A 25,714-nucleotide genomic window follows, 5' to 3' on the forward strand; every position below is an offset into this window, starting at 1 on the left:
CCAGAATATGGCGCCTGTGGTGCTGGGGGACCCTTTGGCCTTGCCTTTCCTGTGGCTCCCATCACCTCCCCCTAGGGTTCCCAGGTGTCCAGTGTTTGCCCAGAGACGCCGGATTTTGGGGGTCCTCTCTGGGTCTCCGGGTGAGTCAGCTTAATCTCCGGACTCTCAGCTTTCATTTTTTTAAAAAAAATTAAGTTTCTAGGTGGACTGGTTCATGAGATGTGCACCAAACTGGCAGCCACCCCGCAACTTCTGTGAGCTGAGAAACTGCTCTAACCCCGCCCTTTCAGGTTTGTAGCCAATAGGTGAAGTCAGGGTTGTGACTGAAAAGGGATTTCTGGGCCTCCAGGCAGTACCTACACCCCATTGCAAAGGTAGAAAACTTGTTTTTTTCCTGTTTATCTGAAAATCTCATAAATTGAGTAAGCATATGGCTTTCAGCAGTACCAAAAGTCTTTTTTTCTCTTGTGTGCAGGAGTCAAACAAGTTTACATTTTCCTGAGCTGGTGAAGAGGGCACTGTTTTGCCCAATATGAAGCTTTAATCCAATACTTGTTTTTCTGGGAGTAAAGCTGCAATGCTAATCCCACGTACCCAGAATAAACTCCATTGAATTCAATAGGATTTATTTTTGAGTAAACATGGTTAGGATTGTGCTGTAAATTAATGGGACTTTTGAGTGAAGCAAAGGATTGTGGTTGTGTTGTAAATCTTTATCTTCTGCTCCAGTCCTATTTTTTAAAGCAATTAGGCAGGGCTTACTGCTTTTAATATGTAGGAAACTAATACTGATTTATTTTTTTTAGAAAATGTTCTACAATGACCAACTGGTTTTGACAATAAACTATTATATGGGGTCTATGTATTTTTACATCTCCTCTGTGCCTGTGTGTGTATGGAAACACTGCAGATTCTGCTTTGTAATTTTGTGGTACTCCTACCTAATATGCACATACTTGCAATTTCTGCTACTATAATGCATTTTAGTATACTATTTTCACTAATGTATGCATTTTATGTGTTTTTCAATTTGTATATTTGTTTTTAATGTTTTTAATTGTTGTAAACTGCCCAGAGAGCTTTGGCTATGGGGTGGTATACAAATGTAATAAATAAATAAATATATTTTATGCCGTTTCTGGTAATATATGCATTTTTGTACACATTATCGGTTGGAGACCTGTACTGCAGAAAATAGAAAAGTCTGGATTTCAAAAGTTAGCAGTGTTTCTTTGCATATTGTTTCAGGAAGTATGAATTGGGAAGATTTGCATAAAATGTGAACTAAATTGAATTTCTCCACAAATTATGATGGCTGCAGCCCCAGCAGGGAATCTTTTGCCTTGTCTTTCTGATAGGCGGGAGAAAACAGCTGTGTGTGAAAGCTCAACATCTTTGAAGAAGGGGCTTGCAGAGCCATAACTTTTGTTCCAGTTGTTATATTTCTGAGGTTTTAAATTTTCAAGGTGTAATTTATTATTTAAATTTTGTATATTGCATATTTTTATTGTTGTAAGCCACTTTGAGCCCAAGACGGTGAAAACGGGGATATAAATTTTTAAAATAGCATTTCACAGAGAAGCAGAGAATGCATTTTCACACACACACAACCACTGCCTTGCTGACACACAGTCACGGATCAGTTTTATTTATTTATTAGCAACATTCACTAATTGCTTTCTATTTAGGAAATTTCAATGCAATGCAAGAAGAAGGATACAGCAATTAATACAATAATGTAACAATAGCTCTTGTTGAATTTTCAGTAATAATTTTCTCAAAATTATAAATTTGAAAATCAGTCTGGGGAAGTAACAGGCTTACAGTTCTGGATGGAACCCCAAAGAGTTATGAAATCCACTCCTTGCAACAAAAGCTGGACTTCTTGATAATGTGAGTGGATCCCAAAGTCGGGCTTGACCTTGAGATATAATCCTCTAAAGCAAGCATGTCATTTTAGCAGTCCCAACAAATCCAAACAGTCCTTATTTATTGAAACAAACTTAGAACTCACTCAGCGGGAAGGATTTAGGACAAGTACCTCTCCTGTCTCAGTTTCCCTTTTGTAAAATGGGAATCATAGAGAAGTGGTCTCTCTCACAAGGTCATTCTGAGGGAAAACACACCAAAGGATATAAAACAATTAAGAAACATGTATGTGTGTGTGTCTCTCTCTCACTCTCTCTCTCTCTCTCTCTCATTCTCTCTTTTCCAGGAGCAAAGTTTATCTAAATGAAACTTCAGTAAAGAAAAATCTAAATCTTTGTGTAGTCCCTCACTCACTATTATATTATGTGTGAAATATGGATTATTTTGTCTTGTGGCAGAGCACAGATGTCTATTCCATCTTGCCCTTTTCTTTGATTCTTCATAGGGCACTCATCCTGTGCTCAGAGGAACGCTGTCCTTAAAACCTTCTTTATATTAGGAAAAAATCAGTATCATAAGCAAAGTGAGTGTTTAATATGAATAACAAAATTTAAGCCAAAGCATTGCAGAAATCAAAGTATTCTTGCAGTGGTTAAACTGTACTTGCACCAGCTATAAGGCTAAAGCATCAAAAAGCAAGCAAGCAAACAGAAAACAACCATCCAGAAGCCATTTCTTGTTTCTGAAATTTTGTTGCCAAAAGCAACCAATAGGCACTAAGGCTGAAATTTTATTTATTTATTTAATTAATTCAATTTATTAGTCGCCCATCTGGCTGGAAACCCAGCCACTCTGAGCGACATACAAAATAAAGGCATATAAACATCAAACATAAAAATATATAATCCTAACCATGTCTACTCAGAAGTCAATTCCACTGAATTCAGTGAGGCTTACTCCCAAATAGGTAAGGTTAGGATTTCAGCTTTAATCTGCTTCCTGTTTTGCTTGTTAAAAACCAATGGAATGCATCACTCATTATGGTTCATTTCATATACTGCCCTGAGCTCCTACTGGGAGGAAGTGCAGGATATAAATCTAACAAAGAAGAAGAATAATATGGAAAGAAGTGATCTCTTTTGTGGATTTTTATCTCTGCTCCTCAGTTAAAGTCCTAGCCCCTTTGCCAAAGTGGGAAGAACCATCTGGATTTGACTGCCCAGTGCACTAAATCATAACATTAAAAGTAACGTTAAATTTAAAATTCCTCTCCTCCCCCAAAACGGTTTTCTTGACTTAGAACTAAACTGCTCCTCTCTGGTATATGAGCAAGGAAAATGATATAGGATGATAAGTTTACACTGAACTGTGAAATCAAGGCAGTGAGAGTGGTTGCAATCCTAACCCACATACTGATAAAGTTTGTGCATTGCTACTTATAGTATGATGCCTGCTCCTGTCTCTCTCAATAAATCTGGCATCACACTTTATGCTGTTTGTTTTGGGATGATGACAACTACAGGAAGGGGAACAGAGGAGACAATGCTTGTGGAGTTCCCACTTTAGGTCCAAGGTTAAACTGGTTTGCCACAGAGCTGAGCTGAACTGGCTAAACTGATCATTGTGTATCCATACCTTGTGGAAGCAAGCAGAAGGGCAACCATATTGCCTAGATTTTGAACGTTGTTGATAGAGCCAGTTTATGTTCCATGTAAACATAGCGAGACAGTGTGAACTTCATCAGAGCATTGTTTCCTTGGAAACTTTCCATGGAGGCCTCAAAGATAATTTATAGTATGACTTAAACCTAGCGAGCCTTGGAGAGAACATTCCTTTGATAATGAATGGAGTCAGTAAGTGAGACATAGTTAAGTGGGGTGCTGCTGGAAGAGAGAAAAGGACAATCTTTTCCACTGGTTTTTGAGAGTGTGCTTGCCTGTGATTGAGACAAGATGGGATATGGATAGACAGGGGGAATGGATGAAAATCCATTTTTAAAATAGATGCCTATGGGTTTTTAGACTTTGACATTCTTACTATTTTCATAAATCCTGTCACTAATAAAAGAATATTTAACAAAAACAGAGTAAAACCAGAACCTTATTCTGTCTAGGTATGCTCTGCAAAAGGGCCACTCTAGCTGGGTTAGATTGTTATTGCTTTGGGGAAATTTGAGGCATCCCAACCTCTCAAATTCCAGCAAAAAGTTTTTTCACCCACATAGGAGTTCAAGCCTCTGACAGGTTGAGTGCATCATTTTATCACATACAACATGGGGATATTTCAAGCCATGTGCTCTGCTGCTGTTATATCAGGAGCAGGGGGCATGCATGTTTTCTCGTTTAATAACTGGCCGGGGAGGGAGGGATTTGCAGAAGGTATAGATGGGGGAGGGGGAAAAGAGGGTTAAACCACCCCAACTGCCATTCAATCTAGATTGACCCCTATGGCTGTTTTTAGCAACAACAGTGACATCAGAGGTGCATGCATGCATTGCTGGTTCTGCCCTATGTCTGCCAAGCATTTGCTTTAGGTCTCCAGTTACGGTAGACTCCATTGCCCAACCCACTGCTATTCAAAATGTTTTGGTATTGAATTGGATGGTCCTCGCTATACTTTATTAGAGTATGTTACATGGTGAGCGGACCCTATCCACGTAGTTCTTCAGCAATTCCTCACGCATCTCCTCACGTATTTCTCTCCTCATCTTCTCATACTCTTCTTGGTCCTTCTCGAGCATGTCCTCAGTGTAGTTCGGGGCTGCTGTGTTCCTTTGGACCATCTGATTAACCATTTCAACCAGTTCGGCAACCTGATCATCATTTTCCTGCCCTTTAGCCCTGTTGTTGAAAGCGAGGCACCGCCCCCCGCACTGAGCAATCTGGTTCTGGAGATCCTCATCTCCCTTCAGCAGGAACTCTCTGAGAGGCATGCCGTCCAGATCATCTTTCCTGGTGAACAAGATGATCATGTACGCCTTGGCTTTCAAGCTGAAAATCTTTTGGATTAACTGGGCGACAGCCTTCTCCTCCTTGCTGAAACGATTCAGTTGAACGACTTGTATGATGGCGTGGGGTCCTGGGTAGAGGTGCTTCACACACGTTTTAATTTCTTTGCAGGTCTCTCTTTCTGGAACATTAGTGTCGAAAAACCCAGGAGTATCGACAACGACGACTTTCCTACCCCCAATGACCGTGTCCTCTTTTTGACACTTTGCAGTCACTGAGGAAGGTGACATGACAGACACAAATCTTTTGTCCCCCAGGATGGAGTTTCCTGTAGCACTTTTGCCAGCTCCAGTTTTACCAACAAGGACGATCCTTAGTTCTGTTTCTACAACAAACAGGTGAGAGAATGTAAGTGACTCTTCTGCAAGGTAAACTCAATGACTGGTATTGTCAGAGATGCCACATAGGAAATTGAGAAGAACAAAAGTGTGAACACCCCCTGCCCATCTCCATCACTCAGGAGCTGTGGGGAGGGATGACAAATCAGCAATTTCTGTCCATTTCTCATGTTCCCAGTCTTAAGTTCAGTGCTCCAAATTTCTACATTGGTTAACAGATTTTTTTAAAAAAACAAGTCTGCATGAACATTTGTACGTGTTTCATGTACATTTTTACAATGTACACATTTGGGAAAGCATGTTTGCCTAATATACACATTCTTGCAAGCAATTTCCCACACTATAATGCATTTTCCCACTAAAATAAACACTCTGTGCACACTTTTTCCCAGTATATGTTTTTTGGGGTACATTTTTGGGTTGAAGAACTGCACCCAATTTCTGTGTTCTGGTTCCTGTGTTTCTTTGGGAATTGTGAGTTAAATAGGTCTGTAATAAAATGCAAATCAAGCACATCCCTCCCCCATCCCCAGATTGACGTGATCCAACACAATCCAAGTATCAGGGAGAATGATATAAAATCAGGGGCTTCAAGGTCTTACCTTTGCTGGTCCCAGCCATATTCAGACAAGTCCACTAAGTCACGACTCACAAGCCAATTTTCAGGATTTCTACATTGGAAACAAAACAAAACAGAGAATCAGCTAATGTGGAGTTGGCTGTACTAGCTAGGAAAATGTGTCCCGCAAAATTTTGCCTCACAGAATTGTTTTTACAGTTTACAGAGGGCTTGTCCTAAGTTGTCTCCCCCACTCCAATATTTTATCAACGGGTATGTTTCAATAATCATCTTTCTGTCCTATGCCATCCTACCGGATCAGGCTAGAAAAATAAATAAATCAGATTCTCAATGAAAAGAAGTCATTATCTCTGTCACCAGTGAGAAGCTATTTGCTTCTTCCAGATGATGCTTAAGCTCAGCCTTTGAGAAGGTTTCCAAGGAAGAGAGTTGTGGACTCGTGGAGGAGCCACTGGTGACTCCTCTAGGCTTCCTGTTAGGATCTGGAGCTAGCAGGAAGTTATGAGGATTCTCTGGCCTGACATGTGTGGAGAGATTTCTGTCCCTGGAGACCTTGAAGACCCCTTTAGGGGGTTCATTCTCATAGCGCTCTCATCTCAAGGCCAACAGTCTAGGCCTCTCCATAGATCTGCTTGCTTAAAGACATATTAAAGCATTTGATAAAAGAGGAACTATGCTCTGCCTAAAATACAAGGGATGAAATAGGGAAGTCGAGGTTAGCTCTAGCTGCCACAAAAAAGCAATACCCCCCCCCGATGTCTGCCATTTCCCCCAGAATGCCTTGGGGAGGAGATGGTGGCTACCAGTCACCAACATGACCACCATTGTTAGCTTTCTTTAAAGTTAAGAGAGTGGAAAGCTATGACTGTGCAAAAAAAATAAACCCATTCAGTTCAGAATTTGGTTTGTCCCTTGGGACTGTCATTGTGCTTTGCTTCAGGTCCCAAGAGGAGCCTTGCTTTGGTGCATTGTCCAAAGCTTTGGTGGACTTCCCCATTAAGCAGAATGGGAAAATGCCCATCCCTTTTTAATTCCTTGGCAGAATTGAGAAGGCCATTTTCAAGGAAAGAAGCCTTCCACGTTTCGGACAAATAAGTGCATGAAACATTGTTCAAAGAGCCTTTAAAGCTTGAGGAAATTGCTAGAAAGAGAGACGGTGTGGTGTAGTGGTTAGTGTTGGACTTGGACCTGGGAAACCAGGGTTCAAATCCCCTGCCCAGTCACAAACTTACTGGGTGACCTTGGGTCAGCCAGTGCCTGTCTAATCTACCTTGCAGGGTTGTTGTGGTGAATCAAACAAGGAGAGGGAGAACCACGTATGCCACCTTGAGCTCCCTTGAGAAAAGGTGGGATATAAATGCAACAACCAAGCAAATAAATAAATGCCCTTCCCCGCTGTGCTTTTAATAGTGAGCAGTGTTCCCTTTCATGTGTGACTGTGCTTACACATGGAGAGTGTCTCCAGAGGGCATGGCTAGTGGCAGCTCCGCACCAGGGATGTGGCTAGCACTCTAGCAGGCCCTGTCCCCATCCCCCTGCCAGCTTCTAACGTGTAGAAGAGTCCCATGTGAGCTGAAAGCTTGCATCTTGCAATTTACACAGGACCTGGTCCAAAGAAAGATATTATTGTGTTTTCTATCCTGATTTATACCTTCCTTCCCTAGGTGATGGGGCAAATGAAAAATCTCACAGTTCTCTCCCAAACGCCAGCATCTCTTTGATCACATAACAATCCAGAGATTGAAACAAGTTGATAGATTATTATTATTGTATAACCATTTATAGACAGCTCTCAAAGCGGTTTACAACACAATACACAAAATACAACAAAAACCATATCAAATTTATTTACAAAGCAAAATACATGCACAATATGCAAAAGCACAATATAAAAGTGAAAGAGTAGTAGAAGGCAGTATAATAAAAATATGAGAGCCAGTGTGGTGTAGTGGTTAGAGTGCTGTACTATGACCTGGGAGACCAGGGTTCGAATCCCCACACAGCCATGAAGCTCACTGGGTGACCTTGGGCCAGTCCCTGCCTCTCAGCCTCAGAGGAAGGCAATGGTAAACCCCCTCTGAATGCCGCTTACCATGAAAACCCTATTTGTAGGGTCGCCATAAGTCAGGATCGACTTGAAGGCAGTCCATTTAGTGATAATAAAAATAACAACCACTGTAAGACACACTCAAACAACCACTCCCCATCCATTCCATACAACCACTCACCATCATTGACCTCAAACATATCAACCAACCACTCATACATCAACTACCTGCACTCAGCAATGTTACAACCAGATGGCTCCACAGCTGGCTACAGAATCGTACGCAAAGAGTGCTTCTCAATGGTTCCTTCTCAAACTGAGGGGAGGTAACGAGCGGCGTACCGCAGGGCTTGGTATTTGGCCCAGTGCTCTTCAGCATTTTTATTAATGACTTGGATGTGGAGGTGCAGGGAACACTTATCAGATTTGCATATGATACAAAATTGGGAGGGATAGCTAATACCTTGGAAGATTGAAACAAAATTCAAAGGGACCTTGATAGGCTGCAGCATTGGGCTGAAAACAACAGAATTAACAGGGATGTGTGCAAAGTTCTACACCTAGGAAAGAGAAACCAAGTGCACAGTTATAAGATGGGGGATACTTTATTTATTTATTATTTTTTAAAGCATGTATATACTGCCCCATAGCCAAAGCTCTTTGGGCAGTTTACAACAATTAAAAACATTAAAAACAAATATACAAATTTAAAAACACATTTAAAAAAAGCAATTTATGCCATTTTGGTTGTGGTGTGTTTGATATTCTGTTGCATTTATTTTATTTTAATTTATTAGATCATTATTACGCTTTGCTTATTTGTAATTAGCCACTTTGACCATCTTCACTTGGAGAGGAAAATGTGGGTTATAAATTTCACTGTTAATAAAGGAAGTTCAAATGAATCACATTTTATATCCACACTTCTTTTGCACATGCCTTTAGTTCCTGTCAGCCGTGAAGTGGGTCAAACATCTATGGAAGGCAAGGAGGAAGCCCACCCCTCCACCCACCCCTCTGACCCAATCTGCTCTGCCTGTGAAAAGGCACCAGGCATTTCTCAGGCGTTTCCCACACCTCTATTTACACGATGAGCGATAGACATTCAGCTTTGTTAAGAAAGAAAGGGGACAGCAGCTGAGATTTCTCTGATGGTTAATTTTCCAGGTCTCATTTTTCGTGCGCCCTGGTGGGAGTCCTGCTGGACACCCCGCTTCCCTCCCAGGCCTCCTCAAAGTCATATAGGATGCCCCTTAGTCCCTCTTGTCAAAAACCCTGTCTGTACATCAGTCGTTAAATGCATGCCCAGAGGCATCCTGCTACCTGCATGGTTGCACTACCCAGTATGAGAATGTTGCAAAAGATTTTGAGGTGGACCTCCCTGCTTGCCTCTTGCTTGACAGGCAACCCTAAAAATGTGATTTCACAATGATTACTGATGTCAGAGTACCACCCCTTCCCCTATGCAAGTCAATGGAGAAATATCTCTCTTGCTGGGAGAAGACACTATGCCCAAAAAATCTGTGGTGTGGGGCAGAAGCCATCCCCATTTTTTCCTGGGGATCCATACTCTTTCTTTGGCCACCCCCCGTGCTCACCAGGGTGTCTACCGCACCACTGTAGCTACAGAATCATTCTGAGATCTGGCAAGCTTCATTCCCACAGAAATTGCTTCTAGTTTCCAGCAGAAAAGAAAAAATGTGAGAGACGTAAAAGAAGAAGACAGAAAGACCCTTCAAAATGTCCCCTGCATGACAACCCCTGGATGGATCTGAGCGCAGTTTTGCCAAGTACCAACCTGGGGCAGCCTGTCTGCGTGTGGGGCTCCTTCTGTCACTCGGTGGGGCTCCTTCTGCAGTTCTGGATGCTTCTCCGAGTGCAGCAGGAAACCAAATGCAGCTCCTCTTGAACTCACCAATCCCATCACAGTTTCATTTGGGAGGAATGCAGCACCAAAGCAGTGAAACCCTCCAGACTTCTCGGAAAGCGCTCTGGCTGCTCGCCAAAAATACTTTCAGAAGGGCGCGAGCGAGAGCGAGAGCGCGAGCGCTCGGCCTCCCCGTTTGATTGATCTCAGGACCGAGTCAGCCATCCGCAAAGAGGGGCAGCACCAAACGCGGCGCAGAGGGCAGCTCCGTCCGACCGGCTGAGTTCTGCAAGCACCGGAGGCCACGGAGAGAAGGTACCGTTTGCTCTCTTGGCTGCCTTGAGGCCGAGACAGGGCACTGGGCTGTCTCGCTCGGTCCTGTCCGCACTGACTGACAAGGCTGCAGACCCAGAGGTCTCCCTCAGCCCTTAGCGGAGATGCCAGGGGCTGCACTTGGGGCATTCTGCATGCCAGGCAGCTGCTCCGCCCCAGAGCTGTGGCCTGTCTCCGCTTCCTCGCCTTTCTGGCCAAGATCTCTTGCGATGTGGTGCTCACTTAGAAGGGTCTCCAGCTCCCATAATACGGGCTTCGAAAGGGGCGTCTGTCCGTGCCTGTGCTTGTGACCAGGGTCTGAGACCTGGGGAGGTGGGCTCTCCAGGGCCGGGGATGGATACCTTTTCGAAAGAGAGTTGAACGTGAAGGACTTGCAAGCTGAGGGGGCTGGAGTGAAGGGTGGCTCTCCTGAACTGTCATGCCTTTTTTAACCCTTGGGGGGGGGCTGGCAAAGGAAATGTGCCTCCGAAAAGAGAGGGGGCTGATTTTTGCAAGAAACAACGTATTCATAAAGGATCCCGAGTTAGGAGGGAGCAGTGAGGTGGCCACGTTTGCTGATGATGCCAAATTGTTCAGGGTGGTTAAAACAAAAAGAGATTGTGAAGAACTCCAAAAGGATCTCTCCAAACAAATGGGCAGTAAAATGGCAAATGCAATTCACTGTAAGCAAGTGTAAAGTGATGCATGTCAGGGCAAACCACTACATTTCACATAGACACTCATGGGGTCTGACATGGCAGTGGCTGACCAGGAAGGAGACAGACTTGAGGCCTAGGGGAGAGCTCGATGGAGATGTTGAGCCAGTGGGCAGCAGCCGTGAAAAAGGCGAGGGATCACTGGCGAAGGTATAGAAAATAAAGCTGTGGTGTATAATCAGGGCTGTGCATGGGCTCCCTGATCTGATTCGGGGCCTGATCTGGTACTTTGAAGTGGCCCAATTCTGATCGAGGATGATCCGGCCCCTGAACCTGATTTCGCCCAGGATCCGAATCCCGCCCCTGAACCCTATTTGGGGGCCTTGCACAATGTGGGGGGGGGAGAGCAAAAGACCCTTCAGGGTGCCTGCCCATCTCCTTCTTCCCCTGTCTCCTCGCTGCCCCCCTTTGACAGCCTGGATTGCTCCAGGTAGACCCAGTCTGACCCAAGGTGATCTGGGGCTGCCTTCACTTGATCCTGCTGAATCCTGGGTTGGCCCAAATTGGGTCGATTCAGTTTGGGATCTGGGACTTGTCTGAATCTGATGGTCACCTCAAAAAGGATATTGTAGAGTTGGGACAGGTTCAGAAAAGCCAATTTCCCATAACATAATACATTTCTGTCTGTTATTTTTACCAATGTATGCATCTTTGATGCACCCTTTACCCGCGTTCAGTGCTTCCCACATTCAAAATTGCTGAGGGTCTTGGCAGACCACATAACGATTTTCCTGCCTATTGTTTAGCAGTTGTCATGTGCTACATTGGCTCCCTATGCCTTTCAAGTGCCCTGTCAGTCTCTTTTATCTGCTTGGGACCTTCCCTTGTCTTGCAATCAGCCAGAGTATATTCCTCTGAGGAAGGCGGAACTTCCTCTACCCGTCACTTCCTGTTCACCCCACTCACTTTCCGGGCAGATCACTGCTTTCGACGAGCAAGGGAGCATGTAGTGGGACCGCCGGTTGTCACACACAGCTACACCACTCTGCAAGAGTTACGGCCACAGACCTCCTGAATGAAGCTCGTGGACCACACTTTGGGAACCCTGGCCTGCCTCCAGCATATGCATTTTTCTCCTTATCAGTTGGATGGAGGACTGTATTCCAAACTTTGGAGTGGTGCAGATGTTGAAGGAGATCAGTGTTTTGATTTGTATATTGTTTTTGGAAAGTGTGAATTTGTTAGGCTCACCTTTAAGTGCAAACTGAATCGAATGTCTCCCCCATTCCTGTAACCACAGAAATCTTCTCTGAAAAATACTTTGGTGACCTCGTTAGAGGAACTGAGGCCAAAAAACACCAGCAGTCCACCAACCAGCAGCAAATCCCTAGTTCAGTGGGGCACACCCTTAGGAAAATGTGCATAGAATGGCTGCCTGAGATACCCACACTCTTCTCACTTCTGTGAAAATGAAATGGAAATGGCCTGCCTCCAAGTCGATTCTGACTTATGGCGACCCTTTGAATAGGGTTTTCATGGTAAACGGTATTCAGAGGGGGTTTTCCATTGCCTTCCTCTGAGGCTGAGAGGCAGGGACTGGCCCAAGGTCACCCAGTCAGCTTCATGGGTGTGTGGGTATTTGAACCCTGGTCTCCCAGGTTGTAGTCCAACACTCTAACCACTATGCCACACTGGCTCTCTCTCATTTCTGCAGGACCAGAGAATTAAAGTAGAGACATACTTACTTTTGTACCAGTTCCCATGCATTGTCACCTCTCTTTTCTGAAAATGGGGGCACACTATGCTAGTCAAACTCCGCCCCTTTTTACTCTAAAACCTGGTCGGATCAGCTCCAGTGCGTTTTTTAAAAAAATTCAGCTTCAGGCAGACTTCACAACAGACCAACCAGTTGCCCCTCCAGGTGTGGCCAGTGGAAACTCTTTGCTGTAGGTGACTAGTGTGTTCACAGCCATAGTTAAGTAGTGCCCCCCCCAGCCTGCTGTGATGTTCTCACCTCAAACAAACTTAACAATAACTTTCCTTTCATGTGCTCTGCTCTCTCTCATGTTATTGACACATAAAATTCCTCCCTTCCTTCCTTTGCAGGTGTTGAAGAAATTACACATTGGTTCAGGCTTTTGTGAGCCCTCCAAAATGGCTAGGCCTCAACATTGTAATGCATATTGCTGAAACTGCTTTTATAAAATTGTGGAAGGAAGTAAGGCAAATGTTAATGGTTAAGATGTATCAAAATACTTGCTTGCATTGCCACATATTGTCATGGGAGATATAAAGGACATAAGGAGGGGGGGAAGGGAGTGATCTGTATGTGACAGGAAGCAAAAAGTTATCTTGATATTGCATATTTCGTAGAAATGTAGTTACTTGTTTATGCCAAGTATGGAAAACTCATGCCAAGTTATGGGACGGAGTGACATACTGTTATCTATCATCATATGATAATTGTGTAATAATGTAACTTTTACAAAGTATATAAGCTGAAGCGTGCAGAATGTTGGGGGGCTTGCACTGAGACCTTACCTCTGGGCAACCTCCCAAGCAATTGCTTGATAATAAAGCTATCTAATCAAAGCATCAATTCTGTGTCTTGAGAGTGTTGGTGGATAGGGCCTCTCAGCATTGAGCATAGCAGGGGTTAGCCCAGTTGGGCTCCTGCAACAGCAGGGAAAAGTGTAACGTGCCAGGATTTATATATTGTAAGATGGTCGTTAACTAACTTCATTTTCTGGGTTGTTTTTGAGTTCAGAAATTTGCCTGAGCAATGGACAGATCAAAAGGGAAAAAGTCTTCGCATGAACATAAAGGTAAGCTTCTCCTCCTTATGAAAGAACCACAGGGCGCTTGTGAAGGCTGTATAATTCTTGATCCATAGTAAGGAGGGTTGGGGTGGCCCCATAAGGCGGCTTGATTTGTAGCAGTATCTAAACACTGGCTTGTGGACAAAGCACAGCACATATGGGAGCTGGACAAGGCTGTCACCTTTGACTGTCCTTCCATTGAAGAGCTGGAATATTTGGTACACACGATAGAGGAAGTTGCCTTATGTGGCCACTACTCCCTCTAGCTCAGTGCTGTCAACACGGGGAAGGCAGCAACGATCCAACATTTTATGCAGGGGACTAGCCCAGCCCTCCCTGGAAACACTGGGGATCAACCCTGGGCCTTTCTGAATGCAAAGCAAGTGCCTACCATTGAGCCACTGGGGTTTTTGCTCGGCCCTTTGGCGAAGGCAAAGTATTATTGATTTATTGTATCTATATACCGCCCCATAGCCAAAGCTTTCTGGGCGGTTTACAGTAACTGAAAACATTAAAACAAATATACACGTTTAAAAACACATCTTTTAAAACCAATTTAAAACACAATTTAAAAATTTAAAACAATTTAAAACACATGCTAAAATGCCTGGGAGAAGAGGAAAGTCTTGACCTGGAGCAGAAAAGATAACAGACACCCAAGGATAGCCCAGAGAGTCAGAAGGCCCCAACGTCCCAACCTGTTTCCCAGTGGCAGGACCTGCCACTTCCCTTCCACATCAAAAGGAGGGACCCTCCCAGACTGCCAGAGTGTTGCCAAAAAGGAGCCACAGAGACCCCCACTTGAGGTGGCTGAAGCAAGAGACCTGAGCCCCACTTTGCAGAGGCCACTTTGGGGGGAAGGGGATCCTTTATCATTTTGGATGGTGGTGATTGGCGAGTCCCTGAGTGGGAGCAAAATGCTTCCAGTGACTCTCCTCTAGTTCCCTTTTATTTTATGGGCTGTGTCACCCCTTTATTTTTCAAGGGGTTACTGTGTAAAACTAAAGAGATAACACTTGGCACATTTTAAGCAAAGCGGAAGATGCGACACAATAATAGCAAAAGCAAATGAAAATGAATCAATTCAATTCGCATTATTATAACGCCAACGGAATACCGCAGTGCACTCTCTTTTCATTGTAACGTCCTTGATTTGGGAGTTTGGTTTCTGGCCCCCTGTCCAGATTCCCCGGGATTACACCCACCTGATCCTGAAGCTGCAAATTACAAAAGGCTCTCTAGATATGGCTTATATGCCCGTTTGCTACATGACTTAAACATCTACAGGTCATTGTCCAAAAAGTGCTCTCAACGTTGGAGTCCATCCAGACATTCAGGGATTTTAAGGAATCACAGGGAAGTAGCTGCTCTGAGGCTTGTGCCGCCCGCCAGGGGTGGAGAACCTCAAGGCCAAGGACTGATTGCAAGCACCCCCAGGCCTTCCCAGCAGGCCCTAGGCCACGCCCCCTCCCTGGCCCTGGACTGCACCCTCCGTGAGTGCTTTTGCCTGGGTGGAATGTGCCCTTGAATGGTGATCACATCTCTGGCTTGCCAGGATAGGGACGTGCATGTTTGTCTGCATAAAAACCTCGGATTATAATATGGTATGCAGTGCAAAGGCAATGCGTCTCATGTGTTGCTTGGCCCAGTTTTGCCTTCGGCCCTGCCCACTGGCATCATGTGCCCCCCCAAAAGGTTTCCCACGAAGCAACGTGGCCCTCTGCCTGAGAATGGTACCCCATTCCAGCAACACACAATGGCTCTCACTTTCTCAGGCTTGGTCTGTGGGATAGATTTACACTACAGAATGCTTGAAGGTCACTTGGTAGGTAAATATGACTAGTGTGTTTCTTTCAGAAGAAAAACATGACAGACACACTCCCACCTCCCCCATGAAGCTCCTTGGTAATTAGATTAGCATAAATCTTAGCAGACAAAAAAAAGGATCAATGGTTTTATTTAAACGATGCCTTATATTACTGCTAGTTTTGCATTTTATAGTCTTTACCATCCTACGCATGCGTACTGGAATAGCAAAGTTGGCTTCCTTATCTCATCTTGCTAGGGCCAACAACAGGATGTTCTTTACAGTTTCCCAACGGTGCAGATACATTTAATCTTTCTGCTAACTCACTCCTCTTCTAGTCTTCAGTAAACGTTCCATGGTCCCCACAATTTCTTTCAGCTTCCTGAAGTCTCTCACTTCTTATTTACCAGCATCCACAATCTCTGCTCTCCCCTTTTAAAACATTTAAACTAAAATACTATATCATCTAGCTCCTTTACCATTTAAATGGAATAGATCAGACTTAATTATCTAGATCACACTCTTCTAGAGTCCAACACAGTTCCCAGTGGACCCCTGCTTTCTTGATGAAAGGGACTTGCCCTGTTCTGGGTGGGACCACACCACACTCCCCTGTAGGGAGAGGGGAGTTGCTGGAACTGCTGTACTTTGGATATGTGTGATGTGACTCTGGCCAGGTCGATATTCTTTCATCTTTGGCTGATATGCCAGCCAGGCTCTTTCCGGAGAATAAGGACTAGGACACTACACGTGTTCTGGTCATGTCTCAGTTGTACTGCTAAATTAGGCATCCCTTGAAAACAGTGCACTCCACAGTGTCCCAGACAAAAGTGATGGATCTTTCTGATTTCTTTCCAACAGATCTAGAATCCCCCAAAGCACAAGGGAGCAGCATCAGCGACTTCAGTGAGGAACCAGAAATACGGATTGTCCTCGTCGGGAAGACCGGAGGAGGGAAAAGTGCCACAGGAAACACCATTCTGGGCGAAAAGAAGTTTGAGTCCACACTCTCCCCACAGCCAGTGACCCAGATTTGTAGCAGAGAGGTCCGGGCAGAGAAGTGGAAAGGGAAACGAGTTGTCGTCATTGACACTCCGTCGATTTTTGATGCCTGCAATGCAGAACAGCTAAATTTCCAGGAGATTGACAAATGCCACTCTCTCTCCCAGCCAGGCCCCCATGCTCTGGTGTTTGTGACCCAGGCAGGCCGTTTCACTGAGGAAGACAACGTGGCCTTCAGATGGGTGGAGGAGATCTTTGGCCCGGAGGCCACGAAGTACATGATTGTCTTATTCACCCGCAAAGAAGACGTAGACGTGGGAAGCCTGGAGAAGTATATATGGCTGTCCGGAAACAGATCCCTCCAGGATTTGGTTGAGAAGTGTGACAGCCGTTGCTACCCTTTCAACAACAGAGCGACAGGAGAGGAACAGGCATTGCAAGTGGAAGAGCTGCTGACTAAAATAAAGTGGATGATGCTGAAGAATCAGAACAAGCCGCATCTGGAGCCGTTTTCAAGGGGAGCGCAGAAGAAACCAGAGGAAAAGAAGGAGGAAATGGATATAGAGGAAGGGGGACAGATCAAGTCCCCTACAGGTAGAATTAAATGAAGATTCTGGGGAAATTATGGGCCTCCCTAATTTGAGTTTCACAATGCGGCCATTCCCTAAGGAGACCCACCAAGTCACATTGTTGTTATGTGCCTTCAAGCTGATCACGACTTACGGCGACCCTATTAATCAGTGACCTCCAATAGCATCTGTCGTGAACCACCCTGTTCAGATGTTGTAAGTTCAGGTCTGTGGCTTCCTTATGGAATCAACCCATCTTTTGCTTGGCCTTCCTCTTTTCCTACTCCCTTCTGTTTTCCGCCGAATTATTGTCTTAGACTCTACCTTTTCTGTACAAGGAAGAGCCTAAATGACAGCCAAGCTCTGCACCTAGAAGAGGCTGGCTCTGTGACACATTTTGCAGATTACAGAAATGGGTGCACATATTTGCTTGTTTTGTGTAATCCATCTTGCACGAGGCCTGTCTGGTCATTTGAGCAAGCGCATGAGGGCAGACAATGGGGAATGGAATGGGGGTCACACACATGCACACATGCACGCCCTGCCCCCAACCTCCCCATGTGCACTGGCTCCACTTCAGGCCTCTGTGTGTTCAGTTTAGAAACCTCCCAGCAGCTGCGAAGCCTGAGCCCTCAGGCCCTGAACATGAGGAGGCTTATAATGGCGTCCAGCGGAATGTGCTTAGAAGCCCGCTTTAGCCCTTCATGCTACATGTGCAATGTGGTGCCAGCGCAAGTGGGGCTGGCGGGGGCTGGGCTCCTCTCTGTGCCCCAAAGAATCTGCCAGTTTTGCTGTCTTTGTTTCTCCGTTTTTGAATCTTAATCTCAGTGCTCTGCATTTCAACTGCCCTTAGTGATTTTTATTTTACAAAAGTACTAATGAGATTAATCATCATTTTGGTGTGAATTTCTCTTTATAAGGACATGTTTGTATGCAATTTCCCCAAGTATATACATTTCTGCAAAGCATTTCTCCCAAATATAATGCATTTTTGAATGTTATTTTCATGAATAGATGCATTTTATGTGCATTTTTGTACACATCACTTTGGCTGGAGAGCTGCATTGTGAAATTTGGATACGTGTGAATTTGGAAGGACAGGTGTGTTTTGGTTCAAACGTTGCTTTGGAAAGTCCAAATCACCTTTAAATGTGAACTCAATCAAATTTCTCCCCCATCCCTTATTCTGACTACACCCTGCCCCATTGAACCCTTCACATGTTCACTCAAAGGCCTGAACAAGGTTGTAGTTGTTCCCAGGGGAGACCCCCCTGGTCCCACCGGTGCTCTTGCCTATGCAAGGAAGGACACGAGACCAACCCAAAGGACCCCAAAGCCCCCCCAGTCCAGTCATCTCCACCCAGTTGAGATTGGAGAGAGGGAAGGATTGGCCTGCTGGCCGTGCGTGCATTGGGGGCTCAGCTGCAATGGGGAAGGTGCCAATGGAGGCTGACCTGCTAGGTCAAATGGGGCAGTGCCCCACCACTCAGTCAGCTCCTACCTGCCTGGCTGGCTGTCAGTTTCCTCTTTATTATTTATATTATTTATTTATCTATTTATCATACTGAGGTTATCATACCTTGGACACATAAGGAGAAGACATGATTCACTAGAAAAGACAATAATGCTGGGAAAAACAGAAGGGAGTAGAAAAAGAGGAAGGCCAAGCAAGAGATGGATTGATTCCATCAAGGAAGCCACAGACCTGAACTTACAAGATCTGAACAGGGCGGTTCATGACAGATGCCATTGGAGGTCACCGATTCATGGGGTCGCCATAAGTCGTAATCAATTTGAAGGAATATAACAACAACAATTTATTTCTTGTTTCCTCTTTATTGTTTACATTTATTATTTATTCATTCATTCTTCCCAAAGGATCCCAGGGCGGCAAAGAAAGCAATTTAAAAACAACAGCAGCGGAGCATTCTAAAACAATTAAAAGCCTTCTAAAGATGGTTATCACTAAAACATTCTAAAAACAGTGCAGGTAAAAACATTTCTACGAACGTTTTGCGTAATCTCTTTTGCTCATGAGGCTGGACAAGGAGCCGCAATGGGGCAGTGAGGTCCCAAATACCCTCTGTCCCCCAGCAGCCCTGTTCAGCCCTTGCTCTGACTCCTGAGATTTCACTCAGTGCCCTTCCCAACACAAGAGCACAGGAAGCCGCCTTATACTGAGTCACACTCATTGGTCCATCTAGCTCCGTGCTGTTTACACGGACTGGCAGCGGCTCTGCAGAGTGTCAGGAAGGGACTCTGTCCCAGCCCTACCTGGAGATGCTACCATTGGGGATCAACTTTAGAACCTTCTTCATGCAAGCAGATACTCAGCCACTGAGCTGCAATGGCCAATCATGTGCCCCTTTGGGACGCCCATATTTTCAGGTGGCAGGAGGAACTGGAGAAGTTTCTCAAGGGGACAGGGGCTTGCAGGTTAAAAACAGGGGCAGAAGCATCTTTTTATAACAGGTTTTCCCCCTTTAACCGATCTTTCACCTGCTGTTGCTTCAAGCAATGTGGAGCAGCTTCAACCCACAAACAACTGGACCTTCATGCCCCCTGGCAATCCCTCACTTGGACCAATGCCACGTCATGACAAAGGGTCCCCTTGTTATCATCAAGGTCTCTCCAGGGAGCAACCATTTGTAGGGCAAATTATGTGCAACCGTTATCGCGTTGTTGCTGGGCACCCAGATATTCCTGCTGTTGTAGAGAATTCCTCCTCCCCTACCAGCATTCAAATTTAATATTTTGTTCTGGGCAAATTATTATGATTGCCTACCTGTTCATGAGGACGTTATAGGCCGGTGCCCTCCAGACATTTTGGGTAGTAGTGCAAAATAGCAGGAGGGGACTGGATTAGCTAAGGCTGTCATAGACTATAGCTAGGCAAATGTCGAGAGCACCCTTTGGAAAGTACTTATAAGAGTTTCTTGGCCCTTCTCCACATATCTGCAACATTTTGCCTGCCTATTAAAGATATTTTACAGAAAAAGATTAAGTCGAGAGCGGACGTTCCCCAGAGCTGCACTGCTTAGTGTTTGAGTGCCAGTTTCTCTCTTTCCCACCCCCAGCTTTTTAAAACACTGTGAGAGAGGAGCGTACACCAGGAAAGGCTACTGCTCTCGTCACCCCTCATAGCACCACATTCCCCCCCCCAGCCATTCATGGCCTTTCCTGGTTTTTGTCATAGTTTCAAAAACCCACTTTTTAATCTCACCTGCTAGGCAGAGCTCCCCTCTCCTTATTAAAGAAATCTGGTCACTTTCATTGCTCCCTCCTTGTCATGTGTGTAATTGACAAAACTCTCTTGCAAGGAACCCTCTTGTTTTTCATGATAAGGTCTTGATGCAGCATAATAGGGATCTGTTGAAAGATCAGACAAAGTGCGCATGGGGTGAATTGCTCCTGGGATGCATTTTAATAGATGGTGCGGTCAAAAATTCAATAATATTCCAACAATGTTAATAGGCCTGATTTCATCTCAACAGAGACTGGAAACATCAGCTTCTCCCACGAGGATCTAGAACTACGTTTTGTCCTCGTTGGGAAGACTGGAGGAGGGAAAAGTGCCACAGGAAACACCATTCTGGGCGAAAAGAGGTTTGAGTCCACACTCTCCCCACAGCCAGTGACCCAGACTTGTAGGAAAGAGGTCCGGGCAGAGAAGTGGAAAGGGAAACGAGTTGTTGTCATTGACACTCCGGCGATTTTTGATGCCCACGTTCCAGAACAGCAGGCTCTTCGGGAGATCCAGAATTGCCACTATCTCTCCAAGCCAGGCCCCCACGCTCTGGTGCTTGTAACACAGGCTGGCCGTTTCACCAGTGAAGACAACGTGGCCATAAAGAGGGTGGAGGAGATCTTTGGCCCAGAGGCCACGAAGTACATGATTGTCTTATTCACCCGCAAAGAAGACTTAGACGTGGGAAGCCTGGAGGAGTATATACGGCTGTCCGGATACAGATCCCTCCAGGATTTGGTCAGAAGGTGTGAGAAGCGTTGCTGTGCTTTCAACAACAGAGCAACAGGAGAGGAACAGGCGCTGCAAGTGGAAGAGCTGCTCTCTCAGGTTGAGAAGATGGTTCAGGAGAACAGGGGCAAGCCGTATCTGAAGCCGCCCCCTCCAAGGGCAATGGCCGCGAGGTCAGCTGAAGGGAGTCTTGCGGCATTTCCAGAGAAAACAGCAGCAGGGAAAGTGGAGGGAGGTCACAAGAGTGCAGGAGAATTGCCTGAAGGGCACCAGAAGAAGACACGCACAGATCGGGCGAAAGAGGTAGGGTGATATCAATATTTTTTGCCCCCATTTCTTTTTAACTTGCTGATCACTTACATGATAACCATCTTCAAATTTTTGAAAGTCTGTCACATAGATGACAAAACAGATTTGCTTTCTGTGGCTCCAGAGGGTAAGAGCTGAACAAATAGCTCCAAATGACAGGAAAGGGGGAGGGGTTAGACTAAAGGTTAGGGAGGACCTTCTGTTGGTCTGAGCTGTTCAGTAGCGGAACTGTCTGCCCTGGGAGGTGGTGGATGCTTTCATTACAGGTTTTTATGCAGATACTGGATGGCTGCCAACCAGGGATGCTGCAGTAGGAGTTTTAGTGCATTGGCAGGGGGTTGGACTAGATAACCTTTGAGATCCCTTCCAACCCTGCAGTTCTATGATTGCTCTGTGCTAAAGGGAGGGGGACAAATTCTTACTTATTTGAGAACTCCACCCCTTCCTTTCCCCTCTTCCTCCTGACTCCAGACAACCACTTCCTGCTTTATTTTCAACAGGCATTTACTACAATGGGCTCTCGTTTTTTCTCCAAACAACCTTCCAAAGAAATGAAGAATGTGGGGGCAGAAGAGAAGCAGGAGGATTTTATAGTTCTGTAAGCAGTGCAAGAAATAACTACAGAAGGATTTCCGATCATTGATATACTCTCATTATTATTGCATGGCGCTATTTCATGGTCTTCATCACCTTTGTCTTCTCAATCTTCTTATGAGATTGGAGACACACACACACACACACCCCCATTTAAAAGAAAATCCCCAGAAGGACAAATGAATGAGGTGGAGAGATTTCCAAGGCTACCCAGGGAAACCTCGGCTCAGCTAGGAAGTGAACCCAATCTTAAGAACATCAGGATATGAGAAGAGCCTGTTGGATCAAGCCAATGGGCTATCCAGTCCAACATCCTGTTTGCACAGTGGCCAACCAGATGCCCATTATGGGATGCCCACAAGCAGGACCTGAGCACAAGAACACTCTCTCCTCCTGTGGTTTCCACCAACTGGTATTAATTTCATTCATTCATTCATTGGAGATCACTCATGGCCGAGTAAGACTGTCTTCCAAGATAAAGTCTTTAGCAGTGGGTCCGTAAGTGACTGTGGAGGCCAATTCTGCATCCACACAGCCTCCCACAGTGAGGACATAAGTTTCCAGATGAGAGATGGTTGCGAAGAGCATAGCCTCGTGGCTAGTAACCATTGATAGTCTCATCATACAATAGTTTGTCTAATCTTTTAAAGCCATCCAAGATGGCGGCCATCTCTATAGGCTTCAGCTGTAGACCTCTAGCCTAGTGAACTGCTTTGGATATAAGGGGGAGTCAGTGAGAGACTTAGGGTAGAGAGACACTCCCTCTTCTGCCGGTTCTAGTGCGTCTCCATCTCTCTTTTCAGAAAATGGGGGCACACGATGCTAGTCACCCCATTCCTTTTTACTGTGGAACCAGGTGGGAGCAGATCCAGTGCATTTTTTTAAAACTCAGCTTCAAACAGATTTTGCAACTGATTGGCAGATCAACCCGTTGCCCCTCCAGGTGTGGCCAATGGAAATGCTTTGCTGTAGGCGACTGGTGTGCTCACAGCCTTTGTAACCTTGACAGCCTAGCGGGAGAGAAAACCTGTTCATTTCTCCTGCTTTTTCCAAAACTCAGCATTAGGGATGCCGCAGAAATCCGCATCAAGTGGCCCCAGGTGCAGATTGTTCACCTTTTCCACCCATTTGCACACTATCAGGACTCAACTCCCCACTTACAGACACCAGCCTAATTGCCATATTGGGTTTTAATTTTTTAATGTTTTCTAGTTTATCTATTTATTTTGCATTTTTTCTTTTGTTGACTTTTTTCCTGACAGACATTAGAGAAGAAAAAGAAAATTTACATATACTCCAAATCCTCTGTCATGCTGAGGTGAGGATGGCTACCAATGACTGTTCCCTTTGTTTTCAAAAAAGTTAAAAAAAGAGAGGCCCTTTTAAGCAAAAAACAGGAGGTGGAAAATAAAGAAGCAGAGTGGAGTTGGGGGAGTTCGAAAAAAAGGGAGGGGGAATTATTCCTTTTTGGTCTGACCAAGACCAGCCTTGCAGGGCTGGTGTGTGTGTGTGTGTGGAGATGAGGATTCTTTGCCTATGAATGGGTGCAAGTGAGCAAGACAGAAGCAGCCTGCATGCAAAACTGACCCAGTCAGCAATCTAGTTTCAGCTTGCAGGCTTCACAACTACACAAGTGACTTCAGAACTTGCGTTAAACCAAAAATTACATCACTACGCCTCTTCTTTTCCCTAAGAAATAACTGTGTACTTAACTATAAGAACAATGACATGCATCACAAATAATTAATAAAATAAGTAATAAATCATGTCTAGTGAAAAGTAAGTCTCTGTGTGTTTAGTGCAGTGATTCCAAGGAGCTCAAGGTGGCCTACAAACATGGTTCTTCCCCTCTGAATTTTATCCTCACAACACCCCTGTGAGGTAGGTTAGGCTGAGAGGCACTGACTGGCCCAAAGCCACCCAGTGAGCTTCATGGCTGAGCAGGGATCTGAGCCCTGGTCTCCTTAGTCCACTCAGCCTTCCATCCATCCGTGGTCGGCAAAATGAGTACCCGGCATATGCTGGGGGGTAAAGAAAGGCTGGGGAAGGAACTGGCAATCCCACCCCATATATACGGTCTGCCTAGTAAATGTCGCAAGACATCACCCTAAGAGTCGGAAACGACTCGCACTACAAGTGCGGGGACACCTTCACCTTTTTAGTAGCCACTGGCCTCCTTAGCAGAGTTAAAGGGGGGAAAGTGTGGCAGGCTACTTTGAGTGGAGCTGGACAAAATGAAAGGCACAGCAGGGGGGGAGGTGACTGAGGCAGCCTGAATGGGGCCACTGCATCTCTCCCTGGAACTGAGTACCGCAGAAGAGGGCCGCCTTATAAGTCCCATTATACCAAGTCGGACCACCTTGGCCCAGCTTCCTTATTACTGGTGAAGACATTCAGGGGCCAAATGAATATCTTGTGGCTGGGGAGGGGGAGAGAACATGGCCCACAAGCTATTTGTTTGCATCTCCCCTCCCCAAGACCGCACTGATTTTGGCAGTTGGAGAAAAAAAATTGAAGCAGACACTCTGACGGGGATGCAAACATTCATCAGATAAATCATCAGATAAATCATCTGATGAGCAGGGAGGGGCGATAACCTCTCTTCTCAGCTAATCTGCATGGATCAGCTGAGTGTGTGTGCCAGTGTGTGCGTGTGTACGCATACTAGTGTGGCATGTCCACACTCAATTTTGGCACACCCACCATGGGCCTGTGGCCTCCAGGGGGCTAGCCAATGGTGGAAGTGGCCATCAGGTCAAAAATGGTTAGCCAACCCTGAGGTACAATGACTGGCTGAAGCTTTCCAGGGTTTCAGGCAGGAGTCTTTCCCCACCTGAGGAGAACTCTGAGGGAGAGGTGGGGGACCCCACAAAGAACCTCAGTGCAGCTGAGGGCCTGGAAGTATCCATGATACCCCTAAAGGCAGCCCAAAGCACCTAAGCCCCTCATGGGCATTTTGGCTTGAAAACATTCCTGGCCACATCCCTGCCTTGACTACGGATTCTGCCCCTGCACCCACCAGAGATCCTGATTGGAGGATAAGTCAGTGTAGGACTGTTTTGATACCAGGAGATCTCCTCAAGAGGAAAGGTCTACTTGGGAGAGGGAAAAGCCTGAGAAGATTCCACTATGCGCAGGGATGGAGGAGAAATTAGGTTCAGTTCACATGTAAAGCCAAATGTCTCAAATTCACAGTTTTCTAAAGAACATGAAACACAGCAATCCTTTTGAAATTCACACTTACACAATTTTTGTGATGCCGTTCTCTAACCAAACAATGCTTACAAAGATGCACATTTTAAGATGTAAAGATAAACATGCTAGTAAAAACAACATTCAAAAATGCATTCTACTAGGATAAAATTGTGTTTGCAAAAATAGGTAATTAGTCAAAACTGCATATAAACTGTGTTTATTAGGAGAAATTTCACACTAAAATGCTGAAGACTTTTCATGAGGATTTTTTTAAAATGCCAATTGCTGCAGAAATGTGGAGAACTGAATTTAAGATTGGGAAAAGAAGAAACTGAGAGGAGGACTGAAACTGACAGGCCCTTCCATCCCTAGCTATGGGCAATGAACCAGCAGGTGGCCAGAAAGGGGGAGAGCTGGCAAGGAGGCCACCATCTCCTGCTGGAACTCGCTGGGATGCGTATTCCATGCATGACACCATGAGGGAGGGGAGGGGAGGAGAGTATGGTGGGTCAATCCTCTGGGACAGCGCCAAGGCCCCATCACTAGCTCCCTTGCACTCTTATTTTTTATTTATTTATTTATATCCCGCCCTTCCTCCAAGCAGGGCGGCAAACAAAGCGCTAAAAACACTTTAAAACTTCATAAAAACAGATCTTAAAATACATTAAAACAAAACAGCATTTAAAAACTTAAAAAAAAAACTTTAAAAAAGGGTTAAAAACATTATTAAAAAACATATTAAGCAATTCTAACACAGACGCAGACT

At 45.1% G+C, this 25,714-nt stretch overlaps 2 protein-coding genes across 2 annotated transcripts; one reads left to right on the forward strand and one right to left on the reverse strand.

Moving 5' to 3' along the window:
- Positions 1-1,632: 1,632 nt before the first annotated feature.
- LOC133365615 (GTPase IMAP family member 7-like) lies at positions 1,633-10,399 on the reverse strand. The gene is made up of 3 exons (XM_061587837.1): positions 9,641-10,399; positions 5,818-5,886; positions 1,633-5,202 (listed from the first exon to the last, which is right to left on the reverse strand). The coding sequence occupies exons 2-3, from the start codon at positions 5,834-5,836 to the stop codon at positions 4,490-4,492; spliced, it is 732 nt and encodes a 243-aa protein (XP_061443821.1). The 5' UTR covers positions 5,837-5,886; positions 9,641-10,399; the 3' UTR covers positions 1,633-4,489.
- Positions 9,700-23,509, forward strand: LOC133365611 (GTPase IMAP family member 8-like). The gene is made up of 5 exons (XM_061587811.1): positions 9,700-10,024; positions 13,445-13,502; positions 16,165-16,899; positions 20,369-21,153; positions 21,660-23,509. The coding sequence occupies exons 2-5, from the start codon at positions 13,460-13,462 to the stop codon at positions 21,759-21,761; spliced, it is 1,665 nt and encodes a 554-aa protein (XP_061443795.1). The 5' UTR covers positions 9,700-10,024; positions 13,445-13,459; the 3' UTR covers positions 21,762-23,509.
- Positions 23,510-25,714: the final 2,205 nt, after the last annotated feature.

Source organism: Rhineura floridana, chromosome 10 (genome assembly GCF_030035675.1).
Source record: "Rhineura floridana isolate rRhiFlo1 chromosome 10, rRhiFlo1.hap2, whole genome shotgun sequence".
Taxonomy (NCBI): Eukaryota; Metazoa; Chordata; class Lepidosauria; order Squamata; family Rhineuridae; genus Rhineura; species Rhineura floridana.

What these genes read in the sequence shown, in the direction of transcription:
- LOC133365611 (XM_061587811.1), top strand. Translation starts at nt 13,460, where the DNA reads ATGGACAGATCAAAAGGGAAAAAGTCTTCGCATGAACATAAAG. An exon ending in GTCTTCGCATGAACATAAAG is followed by an intron (nt 13,503 to 16,164) that starts GTAAGCTTCTCC and finishes TCTTTCCAACAG; the next exon opens with ATCTAGAATCCCCCAAAGCA. An exon ending in ACAGATCAAGTCCCCTACAG is followed by an intron (nt 16,900 to 20,368) that starts GTAGAATTAAAT and finishes TCATCTCAACAG; the next exon opens with AGACTGGAAACATCAGCTTC.